The following is a 20,206-nucleotide window of genomic DNA, read 5'->3' on the forward strand; positions in this document are numbered from 1 at the left end:
TGAAGGGTGTAACTAAGACTGGCTGCTAAGCAACAGCCCCACTCTGGAAGTCCCTCTTTAAGTCATTGTGACATTGATTTGTGCAAGGCAGCCTTGTGGCTTAAAGGGAGACAGAAAGGCCTACCTTTGAGAATGAGGTCCACTAATGACCAGCTCTGTGATCCTGGGAGAGTAGTTTATCCTCATAAGATCTTGATTTCCTCACCCTGAAACCTGGGGACAATATTCACTAAGTAGGAGATAACCTGTATAAAGTACATTGCCCAATGCTTGGAATATTCAGCTTGTTATTTCCTGTCTCACTTCCCTTACCTCATTCATTTATTAATTCACCAAGTATTTATTAAACTCTTATAATATGCCAGGCATTGTTCTAGGCAGTGAGAATGTAGCAGTGAACAGAAATGCCTTTCCTCATGGATGTTAATTCAAGTGAGGGAAGGAGATGATAAAAAAGATAAATACATTGAATGAATGCAGGTCAAGTAGTGACAAGTGTCAAGAAAGGGAAAAAGCAGCACAGCTGGGAAAGGCAGAGAAAGGGTGTTGTAAAATGAGGTTGAGTGGCCAGGAAAGACCTCACTGAGAAGGTGACTTCCAGGAAAAGCCTGAAGAAAGCGAGGGAAGGAGTCAAAAGGAAATTATGGAAAGTGTGTTCTAGCTTGTATGAAGACCCTGAGGCACTAACATGCCTGGAGTACTTGAGAAACAGCAGGAAGGTGACATAGTTGGAGTGGAGTGAGTGAGAACTGTAGTAGAGGTCAGAGTGTTCAGGGGAGCTAGCTCATGCTCACTCTCTTTTTGCACATACTAGGTGCACAGTAAACATGCATTTGAATGACTAATATGTAAAAACAGGAAGAAAAATGGAGGGGACACTACTCTTTTGACTGCAGTAATTTCTATGTTCTAGAAATGGTGGCAGACTTAATCATTGTGGGAAAATAGTGGCATTGAAAAAGGTGTTAGTTTTGAAAAACACTTTGATTTATTCATTGGACACTATGTTCTTCAAAGACATTCTTCTTCAAAGCCAACAGCTGATGTCATGTCATTATTTCATTAACTCCAGAGCCCCACATCCCCATGTCCCCCCTCAGTGCTATTTATCTTAGTAGTGACCTAAATAGGAAATTCCTTTCAAAAGTCCACCCCCAAAATTTCTATGCTCTATTTTACTCCAGATTTCATCATTCTTTGACTAGAAATATAATGACATTACTAGTAACACCCACTTTTGCTACCTCTTGCCTTCATCTGCTCATTGAAGACACAAGTCCCTCACTTCTACGTCTTCAATCTTCAAGGCATGTCACACAAGTGCTCAGTCAATCCATTGGCTACAATCACGAGTGCCATTTTCCTATATTCTTTAATCCTATTCCAGCCTCATCTCGTCAATGCTGAATTTAGATCCTGTCACCAACCCCCATCCCTGCTATCACTTTCCAATGATGTCACAGCCCATTTACAACAAAACACAAACTTCTAACCATGTTTCAAGCCCTTGCATGATCTGACCCCTGCCTATTTCTTCCCTGTGCCCACCACCTCACAGCCATACCGGGCTTCTTGTACCTAACGCTTCATGTTCGTTTCCACCTCAAGGACTTTGCACATAGTCCCTCTGCCCAAAACACACTTTTCCCAGATCCCAAAACGGATTAACTCTTTTTGACTGTCCAGGCCATCTAGTACAGGACCTCCTCAGAGAAGCCTTCTGGGATTGCTCGAACTAAAGTAGTCTCCTTGTTTGGTCACTTTCTATCACGATTTTACTGTTCTCATTTGTTCATTTGCTTGTGTATCATCTAACACTTCCACCAGCAAAATATAATTCCCATGAGAGTTGAGTATGTCTTACTTACCACTATATCTTCAGTACCAGGAATATCATCTGACACGTAATAATCAATAAATGCTGCAAGTTCATGAATAAATGATGCTGCCCAGGGAGTGGTGTGTGCCTCATCATGGCCACCAGTGGTCATCTCCCATGAGAACACTGTGGTGTATGTCAAGGGAGGCAAGCAAAATATAGTAGGTAAGACTGTGAGCTCTGGGGCCAGCCCACCGGGCTATGTATCTGGCTGTGCAACTAACTAGCTGTGTGATTTGGGGCAGGTTAACTAATTTGTCTCTACTTCAGTTTCCTGGAGTTAATGTTATCCTCCTCATGAAGTTGCTGGGAAAATTAAGAAAACAGCTGTAAACCACTTAGAACAGTTTGACACATAGTAAGAACGCCAGAAAAAAAAGGTTTCTTTCATTTGCAAGTAAAAGAAACAAACTTGAGTCAGCTTAAGCAGCAAAGAGGAACTTATTACGTATTATAGGGATATTTCACAAAATCCAAAGGCAGAAATACATCTGGGCCTCAGGAAGAAACTATAATCAAGAGTTAGAAAGCCATCTATCTGGCCAGGCGTGGTGGCTCGTGCGTGTAATCCCAGTGCTTTGAGAGGCCGAGGTGGGCAGATCTCTTGAGGTCAGGAGTTTGACACTAGCCTGACCAACATGGTGAAACCACATGTCTACTAAAAACACAAAAATTAGCCAGGCATGGTGGCGTGTGCCTGTAATCCCAGATACTTGGGAGGCTGAGGAAAGAGAATCACTTGAATCCGGGAGGCGAAGGCTGCAGTTAGATGAGATCATGCCACTGCACTAGAGCCTGGTGACAGAGCGAGACTTCATCTCAGAAAAAAAGAAGAAGGAGAAGAAGGCCGTCTATCAGCAAATGTTCTCTCTCATCTCACATCCTGGCTTTTCTCTGTAGCTCAGCTCTGCATCAAGGACAATGTTTCCTTCCCCCTAGTCCCTCACTACAGCTCCTGAGCTTACATATGAAGACCCATCCACACTAGGGACTGACAGGCAATTACTTGTTCCCAGCTGCAAATTCTGAGGGGTGATGATCTTATTGGTGTTCTTGAACCTGATGTCAATCAGCCAAGCCGTGGGAGGGACCAGTCAATCTGCTCTAGGTCTTCAGTAGAAGTGGAGAATGTCCCAGCCTTCCACTCCTTGAGCAAGCCAGGCAGCACTGCCTATATCCCCCGAACTCATGGAAGCACTTCAGCTCCTTCCTGAGGAGTCACCTGGTGACAGACCCATCCTCTTCATATCCTCATCCCACCCATGCACCAAACATGCAGACATTTCCTCCTTGCAGCTTCCAACCTCTATGGAGATGAACACAGGCAGATGAAGACCGTGGTGCTATTAGCTCCGCCCCTTCTTTCCACACTCTGCTCCATCACTCCATCCCCACGCATAGCCCTTATTTTCATATCTAGAAAAGGTTTCCACCCAAATCACTTAAAATCAAAGACACTCATGTTTTGACTGCTGATTTTATTGCAGGCCTTTAGGTAGGAGCAATATGTCCTAAGCAAAAGAGACTGGAACTCTAGGGAATATAGACTAGGTCAGGCTCATGCCCAGTTGCAACAATCACAGCTGGTGTCGAAGACAAGCCCGGCCTGGCAGTTCTGCTGCTACGTGACTCCATTCAGGCAGTTCCAGAAGGCATTACTGTTATTTGCCACAGGGTAGAGGCCGTTGGCTTTGCCAGCACAGAATCCACTGCCTCCTGAGCTGTCTCCAGAGCTGGTGCTCCCGCTCCCGCTGCCACTCCCACTGACGCTGGGAGCCGCAGTTATTGGCTCAGTGGGCTCAGCTGGAGCCGTGCAACCTGAAACATACAGCAATAAAAGCAGACTCGTGGGCCTGGGAGAGGCTCTAAGCTTCACCTAGAGGTGAAGAGAACTGTGGGAGTGGAAGTGTGGAGGTGGGGTGCAGTTGGCTCTGGATCCCTGCGACTAAGAAGATGAGAAAGTAACTCCAGATTCAGGACTTAACTGAAACGACTGTCAAGCCAGCCTGGCTTTTAATTGTAAGAAACGTTGCTCTTTCCTTATAATATCTAAATCATTCAAAAAATATTTACTAACCACCCAGTGTATACAAAACAGTTTTCTAGAATCTGGGCATAAGTGGTGAACAAATAAATTCTAGGAAAAATCTGGAAAAAATTTAGAGAACTGTTACATCCCCTGAATCGCAGATTAGACATGTGAGAACATGGTGAGGGTTTCTTAAATCTCCCCAGGTGGGCTAAGACTTTGAATGAGGGATTCGTGAGAAGTAGATACGTGTGTTGAAGTTAGTATAATTTCTTAAGTCTCTTCCATGCTCTTAAGACTTAGCAGACTTGGAAAACCTACCCAGTTAGGCCTGGCTTTCCATAAGTGCCTGATGTTCCTGACAAGGCAGTTCAAGGGCAGAACCTGTCTCTCCCCTGGCAAGAGCAGTGAGGTGAAGCGAAAAGAGGATCCTTGGGCAGGGGTAGGGGGTGGGAAGACATCAGGGTTGCTTTTTGAGTTAAAGAAGGGGCATTTATACACCTGGCCATCACCCCACCCTCGGTCACTTACTTGCATTATGCAGGCTGAGCGCCTTCTTCAGGGTGGAGATTAGGGGAAACTTGCCCTGGTCACAGAAAGTGCCAGTGAAGTCATCTAGATCAATGGCCCAGACCATGGCACCTCCAAAGTTGTTCTGCTTAAGCCATTGAGCCTGTTTAAAGAAAGAGGAAAACAGGAATCACTTGATTTCCTGGGACTCAGGGCTGGGACTTCAGCACGTTTAAGGGGCTGATCTTACCTTGATTTCGAAGCTCTTGACATTGTCATAGCCAACCCACTCACTGCCCTGATAGGCATAAGGCACTTCCTGAGGGGCATCCCATTCCTGAGTGGCTCCGTTTTTCAGGAAGGTACAGATCTTTCAAAAGTCAAGAGATTCAAATCTTTTAAATGTTACTCCCATTAAACAAAAACATGTTTCTAATTATTTTTCTTTCATGTCTACAGTTGGGGGTTTGCTCAATTTTTAATTACAGGTTTTTATTTGTAGTAAGGAGCATTAAGTTGCTTGTCAAATAATTTTGAGAACCTGCAGTAATTTGAGAGGTATATTTATTTTATTACCTGTGTGATAATATAAATTACATTAAAAATGTAGCCTGTTGTGTGAAGGGATATTATGCATTATTAAATGCTCTTCATTTGGATTACGTAAATGAATGTTATTTAAACACTAAGCACCTGTGTTTAAAGCAGTTACGTAGGAGACAGAATGAACATTCAAGATTTCCGCAGATTCTAGCCCTGAGGCACAGTGCATGGAATTCACAGAGCCCTTTTCAGTCCAATCTATGTACCTCATAGTAAGCCAAGAACCCAGACTCCCTGGTGTAGGGCCCAGCAGGACCAGCACCAGAGGTAGGGGCACCAATTCCATTGTTGGAAGGGTTGCTCAGGGTGAAGGTGCGTCCATAGGTAGGGAATCCAACAATGAGCTTCTCAGCTGGGGCCCCGTTGTCCTTCCAGTAGTTCATGACATAATCCTGCAATGTCAGTGGGTTAGTTACAGGGCCCAACCAGCTGAGGACCCAGTGCTTAGTTGTAAAACTGTATGATGTTAATTGAAAATGGATTAGTATTTTTTTCAAAACATTTTGAAGTTGTAATTAATGGAATATAATCAACTTAAGAGGACAGTTGTCTAAATGAGACACTTGCAGAATTTATGTTTATTTTCTGTCCCAATCTCTGTTTGAGTTACATCATCATCTCTGGTCAGCACTTGCATCTGTACAGGGACTCACCACATTGAGGTAGGCGTTGCTGCCAGTGTCCGTCGGGTATTTCTACAGGGGGCTGTTCTCTCCAGTGTAGCCATCCCAGGAGCCATGGAGGTCGTAGGTCATGACATGGATGTAGTCCAGGTACCTGAGGTGGGGTAGAGGATTTAAAATCATTTCTGATGGTCATTTCCCACACCTGTGAAGGCCCATTTCCCCACTTCCAAAGCCTCCTAAACAAGGTCCCTGAATAGCAAGACAGACCAAGGACAAGACAGACCTGCCCAAGTGACACCTCCAGGAGTTTGGGGATAAGGCACATCACTCACTGAGACAGCTGGGGGATCTCATAGCCAGACTGGATGTTGGAGATGCCAGCAGCTACTGCAGCAGTGACCATCAGCCTGGGCTTGTTGATCTGCTTGGCCTCCTGCTCAAAAGCTTCACGCATTTCCTACAGAATAATAAGGCATAATAGGACATCTATGATGCTGATTTTAGCTCCTTAAATTATAAGAAACATAGGCTTGTATCATACTTCTCTTTCTTAAATTGCTTTCACATATTTTATTTTACTTTAGTCTCTCAACCATCTAATAAAGTAGATAGGATACATAATATTATTGAATTTTATAGCTATCTAATATGCTTAAAGGTTAGGACACTTCACCAAAGTCCCACAGTGAATTAGTAGATAGGTCATGACCAGAACCCAGATCCCAGATGACATCAGAGCTCCGTGGTATCTCTATACTCTGAGGCTATAGTTGCAGTGATACTTAACATCTAGCAGTATAAAAATTTGTTTCATAAAGTAGATGAAGTACTTTATAGGACTGACATCCCATCAAGTAAAATGGTGAATTGGCCAATAAGGAAGGTGGTAACAGCTAGATGATAGGTTCCTATTCAATGCTAGAGATTAATCCACATGTATCTGTGTGACTGTAATCTCCTTTGAAGTATTGGGTTTAGTTCTTATAATTGAAACATTAGGGGTGCCAGAGTAAGTTCCAATGAAGGGTGGCTCTGAAAATTGTCTTGTGGTTACCGATTGAGGGAACTAAGTTATTTAACTGGAGTAAGAGAAATTATAGGCAAGGCATTATAGCTGTCTTAAAACATTAAGCCCACATATGGCAAAAGGTACAGTCTTATTCTCTGTCGCTTCAGTAGGCAGAACTAGAAACAATGATCAGAAGTTGTAAATTATGACTGGAGGCATGTTCCAGCCAAGAAAAGATGTATTCCTTTCTGAGCATTAGAGCTATTCAACAAATAAGTAAATTGCCTTTTCACCTAGTTACTTAACGTTGAAACTATTCATTGGCTGGCTGATGATCTGGCACATAGAATGGTATAGCAAACAATGTGTCTTGGGAGACAGTAAGTCTAAAAACCAAGTATATCAAGTCAAGCTTTTTTGTCCTGAACTCCAGATGGATATTTATCTGATGCCTACTGGGCATTCCTTTAGGGTGCTCTGCAGATACCTCACACTGATCATGTTCAAGAGCAGTTCTTCTTATTTCAAATCTATACTTCTTCCTGCATTTGCCATCTTAGTTAATAGCATCACAATCAAACCCATCCTCAAAGTCAGAAAACTGGGGGTCCTCTCTGTTTCCCATTTCCAGTTGATCTCCAAATCCTATTGATTCTATTCTCTTGATATCTCTTACATATATCCTCTTCTTCCCTCAGTGTTAGAGCCTTTGTTGGGGCCCTGATCATTTCTTGCTTGGTTTACTACAATAACCTCCTAATTCTATCCACGCCTTCTCATCTCCTTCTAATTTATCCTCTATGGTTAAAGTCAGCTCTCTGCTATTTAAAATCATTCAAAATAGTCCCATTGCCTCAAAGGTAAAGTGCAAATTCCTGAACATAATATAAAAATTCTCACGATATCTGGTTCTTGTCACCCATGCAACTTCACAGCCATTGCTCACCCACTTGCTCACACTTATCTATCTATCATTCGTGCCATTCCCATCCTCACTTAATTGGTTAACACCAGTTTCTTTCAAGGCTGAGCCCAAGCATGACTTTCTCTAGGAAATACTTTCTGATCCTGCCCCAGCACAGAATTGGGTACACTCTTTCTTTGTTACTTTTGTACCCTGCAGGCCTCTATCATGGTATTTATCAAAATGCACTGCCATTGTTCATTTTTTTCAGTCTTCCACCTCAGAAGAAGTTCTTCAAAGCCAAGGATGGTGTCTTAATCTTATCTTTAGCCTGACAGTATCTGCCACAGAGTATGTGCTCAGTAATAACGGGCAGCCTAGTGTAATGGTTAAAAGCAATGGACTCTGTAGCCAAACTGCAGAGGTAGTTATGATGCCTACTAGTTGTGTGACTTGGGCAAGTTACTTAAATGCTCTCTGTACTTTAGTTTCCTCATCTGTAAAATAAAGATTATAATACTTAGAGTATGTGTGCCATAGAGTAAATGTGAAGATGAAATGAGTTATGGTTCTTAAAACAACATGTAGAGTAGTGCCAGGCACACAGCTCACAGGTTGTTTTGTTGTTGCTATTAAATGTTTGTTTAATGAACGCATGACATAGAAGAATGCTTGCAATCTTATATTCCATCAGTTTAAATTCAAGTTTAGTTTTACCCTACAGCCACCCAATTCTCCTTGGAAAGAAAGACTTTGAATCTTTTTGGGCTAAAGACTGTGACTTCCTTCCCTACCTGCACCAGGACAGTGAAGAGATGCTTGTCCTGAGGAGGGCTCCCACGAGAGCCAGGGTACTCCCAGTCAAAGTCCAGCCCGTCAAACTCATACTGGCGCAGGAATTTGATGACTGAGGTGATGAAAGTCTGGCGGTTCTCAGGAGTGGAAACCATGGCAGTGAAACTGTGGGAGACACAAAGAAGGCAGGGTGAGGCCTTCGTGGCCCCAACGCCTTGGAGTAAAATTAAGCTCTCAGTTTCTGCCTCAGAGCCCTTCATCAGAACCCACAGTGCAGATTAAAGCATGTTCTTGTTTTTCTCCTCTCTTCCCTTTGTAATCACTGCTCTTCCCAGCAGTGGTATCTTAACATTCCCTTCATTTTGTTATCCCCCAACTCTGCTCTTTCTCCCAAGCTGCCCTTGTTTCTTTGAACACCTGGCAAACCCAGCACACTGTATTCCTTCCCCAAACAGTCCACGAAGTTCATGTACTCTCCAAGAAGTCCTCTTGTTTATTTGTGTGATTTTTTCGTTCCTCCCCCGACCAGGAAGTAAACAGACAGGAGCACTGTAACACTCTCCTCAGGGTTTGTACTCTTGAAATACTTTAAGAAAAGGTTGTTTAGGAATCTCAGTAAACTTCTGTGGATAGGGCCCCAAAATGTTCACCCAAAATTAAATGTATGAAATAAATTGTGTTCCACTTAATATTGAGATTCTGGTGTAGCAATATATTTAATTCACATACTGTTTTATGTATATCCGCAATACCCTGTCTTAGACTGTGAAGTCTAAAGGGACATTGATCACATGGGGCCAACTTGTTTTCAATAGCAAATGAATAATATGCTTTCCACAGAAGACTTACGGGGCAGTCCCGAAGTTCCAGCCTCCAATGGCCAGGAGAGTTTTCAGCTGGCTGTTCCTGTAAAGCAAAGGATAGAAACAGATAAATTTCAAAACTCAGGAGTCCCTCTGTTTAAAATACATTGCTTTAGTATTGGATCTGATCATATATTTTTGTTTTGCCTTTTGTAGAACAATTTTCCTCCACTAATGAAAACTTCCTTTGTAAAAGTTATTTGTGTTGTTCTTGTCACAAATGCTCTCAGGGTTTCCTAGGGAAATTTGAATTTTGAAACTGGGCTTTAAAAAATATTGTGTATTGGCAATATCTTTGATATATGTAAAAAGCATAAATAGCTAATATAACATTCTATTCCGTCAGATAAAATGGTAAATGTTGCTTAAGCTTAATTACATTCTTAGCCTCTATAACATTAACATAAATTAATTGGATTGAAATTATAAGCATTCTCTAGAATAGAGATTCCCAAACATAAATGTACATAATAATTAAGTGCAAGGGTTGTGGGAGGACAACATTAAAAATCTGAGTTTATCACCCCTTCCCCTGATATTTTGAGCCAGTTGGATTGCAGTAGGGATTGACACTTTAATCAAGTACTCCACATGATTCTGATGCAAGTAGTCAACGGACCACCCTTTGAGAAACACTGCTGTAAAGGGGTTTATTTACTCTTAGCCATTGTAACTTAAATTCTAGGAGCTGCATTCATGATCATGCCATTACTGATGGTAGCAATCATCTGTAGCTTTCCTTCTCTTAAACATAACTAAACCGAACAAAATCAGCCCAGAATGGATTGAAGACCTAAATCCATGACCTCAAACTGTAAAACTCCTGGAAGAAAATCTAGGAAAAAGCTTCATGAGCTACAGCAAGAATTTTTTGAATATGACATGGAAAGTACAGAAACAAAAGCAAAAATAGACTGGGATTATATCAAGCTAAAAAGTTTTTGCATGACAAAGGAAACAGTGAAGAGACTACCTATGGGATGGGAGAAAATAGTTGGAAATCATATATCAATTAAGGGATTAGTATAAAAAATGTATAGGAAATGTATACAACTCAGTAATAAGAAAGAAAATAACCCAATTAAAAAATGGGCAAAGGACCTGAATAGGCATTTCTCAAAAGAAGACATACCAATGGTCAACAAGTGTATGAAAAATGCTCAACAGCACTAATCATCAGAGAAATGCATATCAAAATCCAACAAGGCTCCACTCAATCCAGTAAGAATGGCTGTTATCAAACAGGTGAAAGGTAAGTGTTGGAGAGGATATGGAAAAAGGAACTCTTGCACACTGTGGGTGGGAATGAACATTAGTATACCCATTACGGAAAACAGTATAGTTGTTCCTCAAGCAATTGAAAGATAACTACCATATGATCCAGCAATTACGCTACTGGGTTTATACCCAAAGGAAATGAAATCATGGTGTTGAAGAGCTACTTGAATTTTCGTGTTCATTGCAGCACTATTCACAATAGCTAAGATGCAGAATCAACGTAAGTGCCCATCAATGGATGAGTGGACAAAGAAAATGCGATATATATACACAATGGATACTATTAAGCCTTAAAAAAGAGGCAGAAATCCTGCCATTTGCAGCAATATGGATAAACTTGGAGGATATTATGTTAAGCGAAATAAACCAGGCACAGAAAGACAAACACCACATGATCTCACTTGTAAGTGGAATCTCAAAAAAGTTGAACTCATGAAAGTATAGAGTAGAATGGTGGTTAGCAGAGGCTGTGGGTGGTGTGGGGATGGGGGTTGGGGGGATGTTGGTCAAAGGATACAAAATTTCAGTTAGAAATGAGCAGTAAGTTGCAGAGGTCTATTGTACAATATGGTAACTATTGTTAATATGTTGTATTTTGAAAATTGCTAACAGTACATTTTAAGTGTTCTTACAAAAAAAAATTAAGCATATGTTGATGGTTAAATTGAGCTGTTCCACACTGTATACATATTTCAAAACATGACATTGTCAGCCACGTGTGGTGGCTCATGCCTGTAATCCCAGCACTTTGGGAGGCTGAGGAGGGTGGATCATGAAATCAGGAGTTCGAGACCAGCCTGACCAATGTGGTGAAACCCCATCTTTACTAAAAATACAAAAATTAGCTGAGCGTCGTGGCAGATGCCTGTAATCCCAGCTACTCAGGAGGCTGAGGCAGGAGCATTGCTTGAACCTGGGAGCAGAGGTTGCAGTGAGCAAAGATCACACCACTGCACTCCCGCCTAGGTGACAGAGCAAGAATCGTCTCAAAAACAAAACAAAACAAAAACAAAACTCACGACATTTGTCCATGATAAACACATACAATTTTGTCAATTATAAAAGAAAAATAAAATGCAGAGTCTTGGTCCCTATCTCAGACCCACGGATCTGAACTATATTTCAAGAAGCATTAATGTTTGGGAAGTGCTGTAAAGGGAGATATCAAATTAAATGTCTCCCTCCTCCTACTTGTTTTTCAGGCCGTTGAAAGCTTGGTAGAGAGTCTCGTCATTCCATTCAATGGTGGTGATCTCGTTGTTCCGCATCCCAGCAAGGGCGTAGATCAGGTGGGTACAGAGGCAGGGGTCGATGTCGTCAGGCTTGAAGCGCCCCAGGCCAGGCCGGTACTGGGCCCAGTTGGTGAAGTAGCAAGTCAGCTGGTAGGCAGAGCCTATGTGTAATCAGCAGGAGGGACAATGGCCTGGTTTAGGATTGTGCTGTGAGTTTTGACCCTGCCTCCATTTCCCTACCTGTGCCTCAGATGCCTGATCTCTACATGGAGGTAGTTAGTATGAACACTCTTACAGATACACCGAAAGATTCTAACTCAGAACTAGTCACTAACTTGGGGTTGTTTATTTTTAACTTTGACAGACTCATTTTGGGATTTTTGGATAAACCTAGCTAGCAGTCTTCTAAGAAACGATGCCCATAGTCCTATGAAGCCCAATGAATACAAGATTTATAATTCAGATGGTCATGCTGAAGAGAATGGCAGTGACAGCCAGTCGAAAACAGTTATACCCAAATCAAACCCATCCGTCTGTGAAGCAAACAGCAGTTCTTTTTCCCTAGTATGGTTTATCTCATATACATATTCAATGATAAAACATGGAGTCCATGACTTACCCAGCTGCACATTCAGTACAAGGGCAAGACCTAGACAGAAAAACAACAACAACATGTCCTTTGAACCTATTGTCTGTACCCCGTAGAACCTAATTCTGAAGCATTGATTGTCTTCCAATTTACCATAAATTAATTGTTACAGCCTCAGTGAAATTTAGTAGTGATTCCAAAGGTTTTTCAGTGAATGCAACAGTGGATCTACCTTTCTCCCCCTTTGTCAGAAATGACCATGGTGCCTTCTTCTTACACCCTGTCACAAATAAATGTTACTGAATGGTGAGTCTGAAGTCTACTATCTATGGAAGATGTACTTACTGAAATAATCAACTGGTCACTGTACTCAGTGACTACACATCCATTTGTGCTTCATCTCCCTGAGTGATAGAATACAGCCTTCCAACAGAAAAGGCATCTGCTAAAACAGATAATTCAGTATCTTCGGAGCCTTAGGAGTTTTTTGGAATGACTTTCAGGAGCCCTTATGCGAGGAGTGAAGAGCTAGGAACTGTGAGGTGAGACTGCAGATGCCTTTCCCTGGCTTCTACAAAGCAGTTCTTCTACCCTGATTGTTTTATAAATTGAGCCTGAGGTTTCATTTGGAAAACTTCAGAAGCTTAAACAGTTTGCAAATTCCAGCTCTAGAGCAACAAATAAATTCTGGGTATGACTTGACTCTAAACAATTTACTGAATCAACCTCTTTGAATAGTTTAATTTCTAACATTTTTATGGTACATCATCAACTCAGTAGGATAATCGAGGAATAAAAAGAGAAATAATTCTGAAAACAGCAGAACAAAGACAACTTCCATAACTCTCTTAATTCCTACTGATTTTCATCCCTGAAAAAGCTAGCCCAAGGACACAAGCTCATAAATAAACATTGTTCCAATTAAAATGAGATGGCGTAGGAAGATGAGTAAAGAAAAAGGAATGACCGAACAAAAGATGAAAGAGTAAGACTAACACTGGGAGAAAGTAAGTCTTTCCTTTAGGAGCAGGCCTGTGGGATTAACAAAAGCAGACATGCTACCAGAGTTAGTGGAGCTTAAGAGAACAAGAGGCGGACTGATTTGTATGTAACAAGATTCACCTGAAATTTGAAATAATGGAAGAAGAATGGAAAAGTATAGAGATGCAGCATGAAGACCACGTCATGGTTATAAGAGCCTGTGAGAGAAAAAGAAACCAGCTAAGATGAAGGGTGAATCTCTGATTACAAACTCACCTGTGAGAATAAGCTTTGCCATGGTTGCAGTTAGTACGAGTCCCGTAGAGCCTAGATTGGGTTTTACGTGTTCTGATTCCGTGACTATCACAAGGGCTTCCAAATGGAGAGCAATTTGACCCAGATGTGCATGTAGTTAATCAGTAAACCAACAGATCCCCTCTTCTACAAACACCCTCCCCAGACCTTCAGCCGACACCCTCCCACCACCAGCATCACCACCTTCTCTGCCCAACAAGCACAGAACAAGGCCATGGCTCCTAATAGGGTGGTGGAGACCATCACCATGGAAAGCACCAGTTTAATAGCTTTTTTGGCAGTTCCAAGGGCTGATAAGCATCTGTTTAGATAGTGTAGCTAGGTTTTCTGTTGTGGACTTTTCGTGCCTAGCATCAAAGCAAGTCTTTATGGAAAAGTAAATAGCAAAAACCTCTGGAAGTAATTAGCTGTTCTTAAACTTTTTCCTTCATGGAATTATTCATATGTAATTTGTACAATCAGTGCCTAAGAAATTTTCCCTCTTCAGGTGCTACTTTCTGAATATTCTACTCGCACATGTTCTTTGGAATGGCTTCAAGTCACAACTATATGATAATTTTATCTAAGAATGTTTGGGTTTCAAAATGTCCCCCATGAAGGTCACCCAAAACTCTCTAGTGTTCCGTAGTTTCAAATGACATCCACTAAAAACTATTTTGTGTTGCTAATGGATAGAAATAATGTTGATGATATTGACAATATTGAAATGAGTCTCTTAATAGAAATATTTGCAACTTGACCGTTTCTGGAATTTTGTATTTAAATTTAACACCAATCTACCCCTTCCAAACATAATTCACTACCATTATTCTATAATACATTTCTCCTTTGGTCAAAGGTCTATTCTTTGTCCTCAAACATGCCTTGCATGTCTTTGCTCAAGTTATTCCTCCACTCCTTGCCTGTAATGACTTGCCTGCAATGTCTCCTTATTCTCACTGCCTATTTCAATCTTAGCAATTCTTACAAGTCCAGCTCAGATCTACTCTGTGTATCTCAATGATCTCTCCTTCTTCTGATTTACTTTATGTACTCTAGCACATATTTTCTGTATTGCTTATATGATACTGTCTTGTGACAATACCAGGAATGCAGCTGGTGGGAATACGGGTGCTCATTATGTGATTTCAGCATCTTTGCAGAATTCTTGTGAGTCCGGACAGTTTTATCCATTTATCACATTCAGAAACTAAATTGTATCCATTCTTCCTGTGATCGGTAGGTTAAGCGTTTTGTTCTACTCTCAGAACCAGATAAAGTCTAATAGAAGTGCTGTCAGGGAAAATTTTTATTTTATTTAGTTCCAGGGTACATGTACAGGGTGTGCAGGTTTGTTACACAGGTAAACATGTGCCTTGGTGGTTTGCTGCCCCCATTAACCCATCACCTAAATATTAAGCCCAGCATGCATTAGTTATTTTTCCTGATGCTCTCCCTCCTGCCACCCCCACCAACAGGCCCTAGTGTGTGTTGTTCAGGGAAAATTTCAATTGTGAAAATAATCATATCAACAAACACTACAAGTACCTACTATCTGCCGGAGACTGTATTTGGTGCTTGTATCACTTAGGCTTTAATTATGTAAGAAATCAAAACCAACTCTAATAAGCACCAATCAATATATTTGAAAGCCATGAAGAAGCTCACAGAATCAAAAAGAATACAGAACCTGCCTCTAATATCATAGAAACCAAGTCTTCCTCTGGGGAGGGGTATGGGAGGAAAGCTTAGAATAAATAAACTCCAATTTTATTTTCCATCCATGAATGACAAGAATTAAATTCTGGGGGAGAAGCATATTGTTATATAACACCAGACCCTTGATTAGGGAAATAGCAGGGTACTTGGATTAACATTTTCCCCAGGACTGGTCACAAAATGCAATTCTAAAAGAATAAAAAGTTTAAGCTGAGTGACTAAAAAAAAATATCATCAGAGGACTTGACTTTATTATTTCTTTTACACTACAAAGAGAATTATTACCATCACATCTATTTTGCAGATGAGAAAATTAACCAGCTCTTAAACACCAGATCAATGACAAGACCAGCTGTCTCCACAATGGGAATTTCCTAATTTATACAGCACTGCTTCTCTGTGTTAAGTAGGCAAGCTTTTGGTCCAGGTTGAAATGAGTAAAGCTTTTTTCCCAGATAGTCAGTCAGGAGAATACAGCTGAGCCACAGAGTCAGAATGTGTCAAATCAGAGTCAAGGATTTGCAAAAACAAACAGCAAGGCCAGTAGCTCCAGGTTTATTTTATTCAGGACTACCGGCTGTAGCTACCATTTATATCTAATGAGAGATTGTCTATTAAATTTTGCATCCCTGATTCTGAATAAATGACGTGACCTGCAGATTAAACATTCCTTTTTAATAGCTCCGTAAGAGCTCCAAGTGTGTCCTCATCAAACTTGCATACTATCTGAGCACTTGGGTATTGGAAAGAATTATTGCCATTATGAGCCATAGAATGAATAGTTGAACAATGAGAACACATGGACACAGGGAGGGGAGCACTACACACTGGGGTTAGTTGGGGGGAAATAGGGGAGGGACGGTGGGGGGTGGGAAGCTGGGGAGAGATAGCAAGGGGAGAAATGCCAGATGTAGGTGATGGGGAGGAAGGCAGCAAATCACACTGCCACATGTGTTCCTATGCAACAATTTTGCATGTTCTTCACATGTACCCCAAAACCTAAAATGCAATAAAATAAATAAATGGGAAAAAAAAAGATGTACCTTTGCCAGTACAAAAAAAAAATGAATAGTTTTAAATTGTGAACATTTGTATCCTTTTACATTAATTTTTTTTAATAACCTTGTATTATTTTTAGTCTCTTTAATTGTAAAATCTACAATAAACATGACTTTTGGCATACATTTTAAGAAAAATGTGGCTGGGCACAGTGGCCTGTAATCCCAGAACTTTGGTAGGCTGAGGCGGATGGATCACCTGAGGTCAGGAGTTCAAGATCAGCCTGGCCAATGTGGTGAAACCTTGTCTTTACTAAAAATACAAAAATTAACTGGATGCAATAACGGGTGCTTGTAATCTCAGCTATGCTAGAGGCTGAGGTAGGAGAATTGCTGGACCCTGGGATGCAGAAGTTGCAGTGAGCCGAGATCACACCATTGCACTCCGGCTCAGGCGACAACAGCAAGACCCCTTCTTAAAAAAAAGACAAAAGGAAAAAGTTAAATGTTAAAACCCTTTCCCCATCACCTAGCTTAAAAAATAACATTATCTTTGACTATTACCCTATATGCTTCTCCCCCGTTAAATGCCCTCATTCCCCTGGAGTAACCACTATTTTGAGTTTTGATCTATTTTCTTACTTCATTTATAATATTGTCACATATGTCTGTTTCCCTAAATAATACATTCATTCGTTTTATATACACTTATTATAATCACTTTATTATATTAGTTTTAACATGTTCATTAGTCTTGACTTTGTAGAAATGAAATAATACCACATGCATTCTGTTTAATTCATTTTTAGCTCAGCATTGTTTTTGAGATTTATCCAGTTGTTACAAGTAGCAGCTGTTCACTTATTTTCATAGCTCTGTGGTATTCCATTATACAAATATGCTGTGATTTAACTTATCCTTTTTATGAATAACAACATATGGTTTATTTTCAGTATTTTTCTTCTGCATGCTTCTATAAGCATTCCTGTACGCAGGTCTCTTGGCGCTCATTTGGAAGAGTTTTTCCAATGTTTACACCTAGGAATGGAATTGCCCAGTGAAATATTACATGCATATTAAAATTTACTATTTAGTTAGAAAGTTTCTTCCAAAGTAGTTATATCAATTTACATTACCAACAGCAATGTATGAGAATTCCTATCACTCTACTTCTTTGACAAAACTTAATCAGACTAAAATTTGTGTCATTAAGATGAGTAGTTTTAGTTTATATCTATCAAATTACTAATGCGGTTGAGCATTTTTGACATTTATTGGCTGCTTTCATTTTCTGTGAAATGCCTGCTTGTATCTTTTGCCCATTTTTCTACTGTGCTGTTCACAAGTTTATTAATTTTTATAGTCATGCTTTATATATTCTGGATTGTAATTGTTTTTCAGTTATGTGTGTTGGACATCTTTTCCCATTTTACGGCTTATTTTTTCACTCTCTTTACGGTGCCTTATAATGAAAATAAATTCTTAATTTTAATATAGTCAAATGCATACCACTTGTTCTTTATAGTTTGATTTTTTGGAATCTTATTTGAAAGATTTCTCCCTACTCTGAGGATGTAAATATCCTTTATGTTTTCTTCTAAAATTCTAAATGTTGCCTTTAAATTTGAGCTTTTAATATATCAAGTTTATCTTTTGTGTGTAGTGCATAGACTTAATCTAATTTTATTTTTTCCATGTGGGGAACTACTTGCTCCAGCACAATTTAAAAAACCCATCTTTTCCACACTAATGCCATTTCTGCCACTCCTCAGATCTGTCATAGTTAATGGTATCCCACCCTCCAACACACACACACATACACACACACACACACACACACACACACACACACACACACATACACACACAGCTTTTCATCCTCAGGAATGCCTTAGTTATCCTGGCCTTTTATACTTTCATTTTAATTTTATCATAAAAATTTCATAAGAAATCCCATTGAATTTTGATTGGAATTACATGGAATAACATTGGAAAAATGAAAATCTTTATGATTTTAAGTTTTTCCATGAAAATGAGTTGCCTCTCAAGTTATTTGTATCTTTGAAAGTGTCTGTTAATAAAGTTATATAACTTTCTCCATAGTAATCTTTCACATCTTAAAAAATTATAGATCTCTTATATAGTTTATCTCTACTATAGATACCATTTTAAACTGCATTTTCTATTTATTACTTGTTTGTATAAATGCAATCAATCTTTATAAAAAATTTAATTCCAGCAATATCACTAAACATGATTATTAGTTTAAATAATTTTCTATTCATTTTTTGGTTTCTGTGTCATCTGAGAATAATGGCAGTTTTCTTTCTTCATTTCCAACATGCTTAGCTTAAAGGAGCATCACATAAAAGGAATATGAGGAAAGGATTCTGAGAAGATGGCAGAGTAGAAAGCACCAGAAATCTGTCTCCCTTCCTAAACAAAAATTTTACTGGCAGAATTTGTCTGATGCAACTACTTTGGAACTCTAGAGTCTATTGAAGCCCTGCAACTTCAGAAGAAAGCTTCATAGGTAAATTGAAGTTAATTTTAGTCAATTTCAATTCTTAGCACAGTAGCAGATATTCTTCCTTCACCACTAAGCCCTAAGGCAGGCAGCTGTGCATGTGTTCTGGGAGAAGCTTGTGCAGAGCTTGTGGGAGCCAGGGTGGGCAATAAAGGGCTATGTTTTTCAAATATCAGAGATCTGTGCTCTTGTCGCTGACTGCCGCTTCTGATTACAAAGGTGCAGACAAAGAGGCAGGCAGTCATTGTTGTTGCACCTTCCCCCACGGTTGCAAGCTACCCCTCCTCTGGCTGAAGTAATATCCTGGTGATGTAAAGAGTTGGCAGCATTCTTATCTTCCCTTTATTTTTCTCTTTCCAACATTTGGAAGCCAGACTTCAAACATGAGGATATTAAAAAATTACTGTGTATACTGGGAGAATTAGAAAGTGACTGTATATGCCCAAAGAAAGACTCAGAAAAGACCTGTGAAGATCTTAAGTTTGTACTTCAGGTTTACTCTCAGCACAGGGCTAGCTTACAACAAAAACAACAAAACAAAACCCCAAACCAAAGCCAAGTGCAGTGACCTGTAATCCCAGCTACTCAGGAGACTGAACTCAAAGGAGCATTTGAGCCCAGGAGTTTGAGGCCAACCTGGGCAACAGCAAGATCACAGCTCTAAAAAATAAAAAATAAAAAAGATAAGAAACCAAAGCAATAACAAAAAACCCCCAGCAAATCCTGGGGAAGGGGGAGAATCTGCTTTTCAGAGATACCACATTATTAGGTTCAAATGTCCAGTTTTTAACCAAAAATCACAAGGCATACAAAGAAACAAGAAAGCACAGTTCATTCAAATGAAAAAAGTAAATCAACAGAAATGTGTCTGAAAAAGACCTGATGGCAAATATACTAGGCAAAGGCTTTAGAACAACTGTCTTGAATATGCTCAAAGAACTAAAAAAAAAGTAGAGAATGAAGAAAATGATGTATGAACAAAATGTAAATATTAATAATAAGATTTTTAAAAACTTGAACCAAAACATAAAATAAATTCTGGAGCTAAAAAGTAACATAACTGAAATGGAAAACTCACTAGAAAGGTTTAGGGGCAGATTTGCACTGATAGGAGAAAGAATTGGTAAATATAAAGACAGGAGAGTGAAAATTACCAAGTTTGAGGAACAGAAAGAAAACAAATTGAAGAACACTGAACAGAGCCTAAAGGACATGTGTGTGTGTGTATGTGTGTGGGGTGCATGGCAACATATTCAAGCTTATGTACATGGCATTTGAGGTTGAGCATGGAAAAGTTCTGAGGCACTGTGTGTATGTTATTTGTGCATGAGATTGAAACTCCTTAACAGGACAGGGAGTGGAGTGTGTGG

General features: G+C 40.0%; 1 protein-coding gene across 1 annotated transcript; it reads right to left on the reverse strand.

Moving 5' to 3' along the window:
- Positions 1-3,437: 3,437 nt before the first annotated feature.
- Positions 3,438-13,596, reverse strand: CHIA (chitinase acidic). The gene is given in 11 exon segments (XM_032249776.1): positions 3,438-3,697; positions 4,440-4,581; positions 4,669-4,788; positions 5,228-5,413; positions 5,675-5,798; positions 5,980-6,104; positions 8,355-8,520; positions 9,205-9,261; positions 11,688-11,889; positions 12,348-12,377; positions 13,575-13,596. Coding segments are annotated over 11 exon segments (1,434 nt in total).
- Positions 13,597-20,206: the final 6,610 nt, after the last annotated feature.

This window comes from Sapajus apella, unplaced genomic scaffold (genome assembly GCF_009761245.1).
Source record: "Sapajus apella isolate SASKATOON/1434 unplaced genomic scaffold, GSC_monkey_1.0 scaffold69, whole genome shotgun sequence".
Lineage (NCBI taxonomy): Eukaryota > Metazoa > Chordata > Mammalia > Primates > Cebidae > Sapajus > Sapajus apella.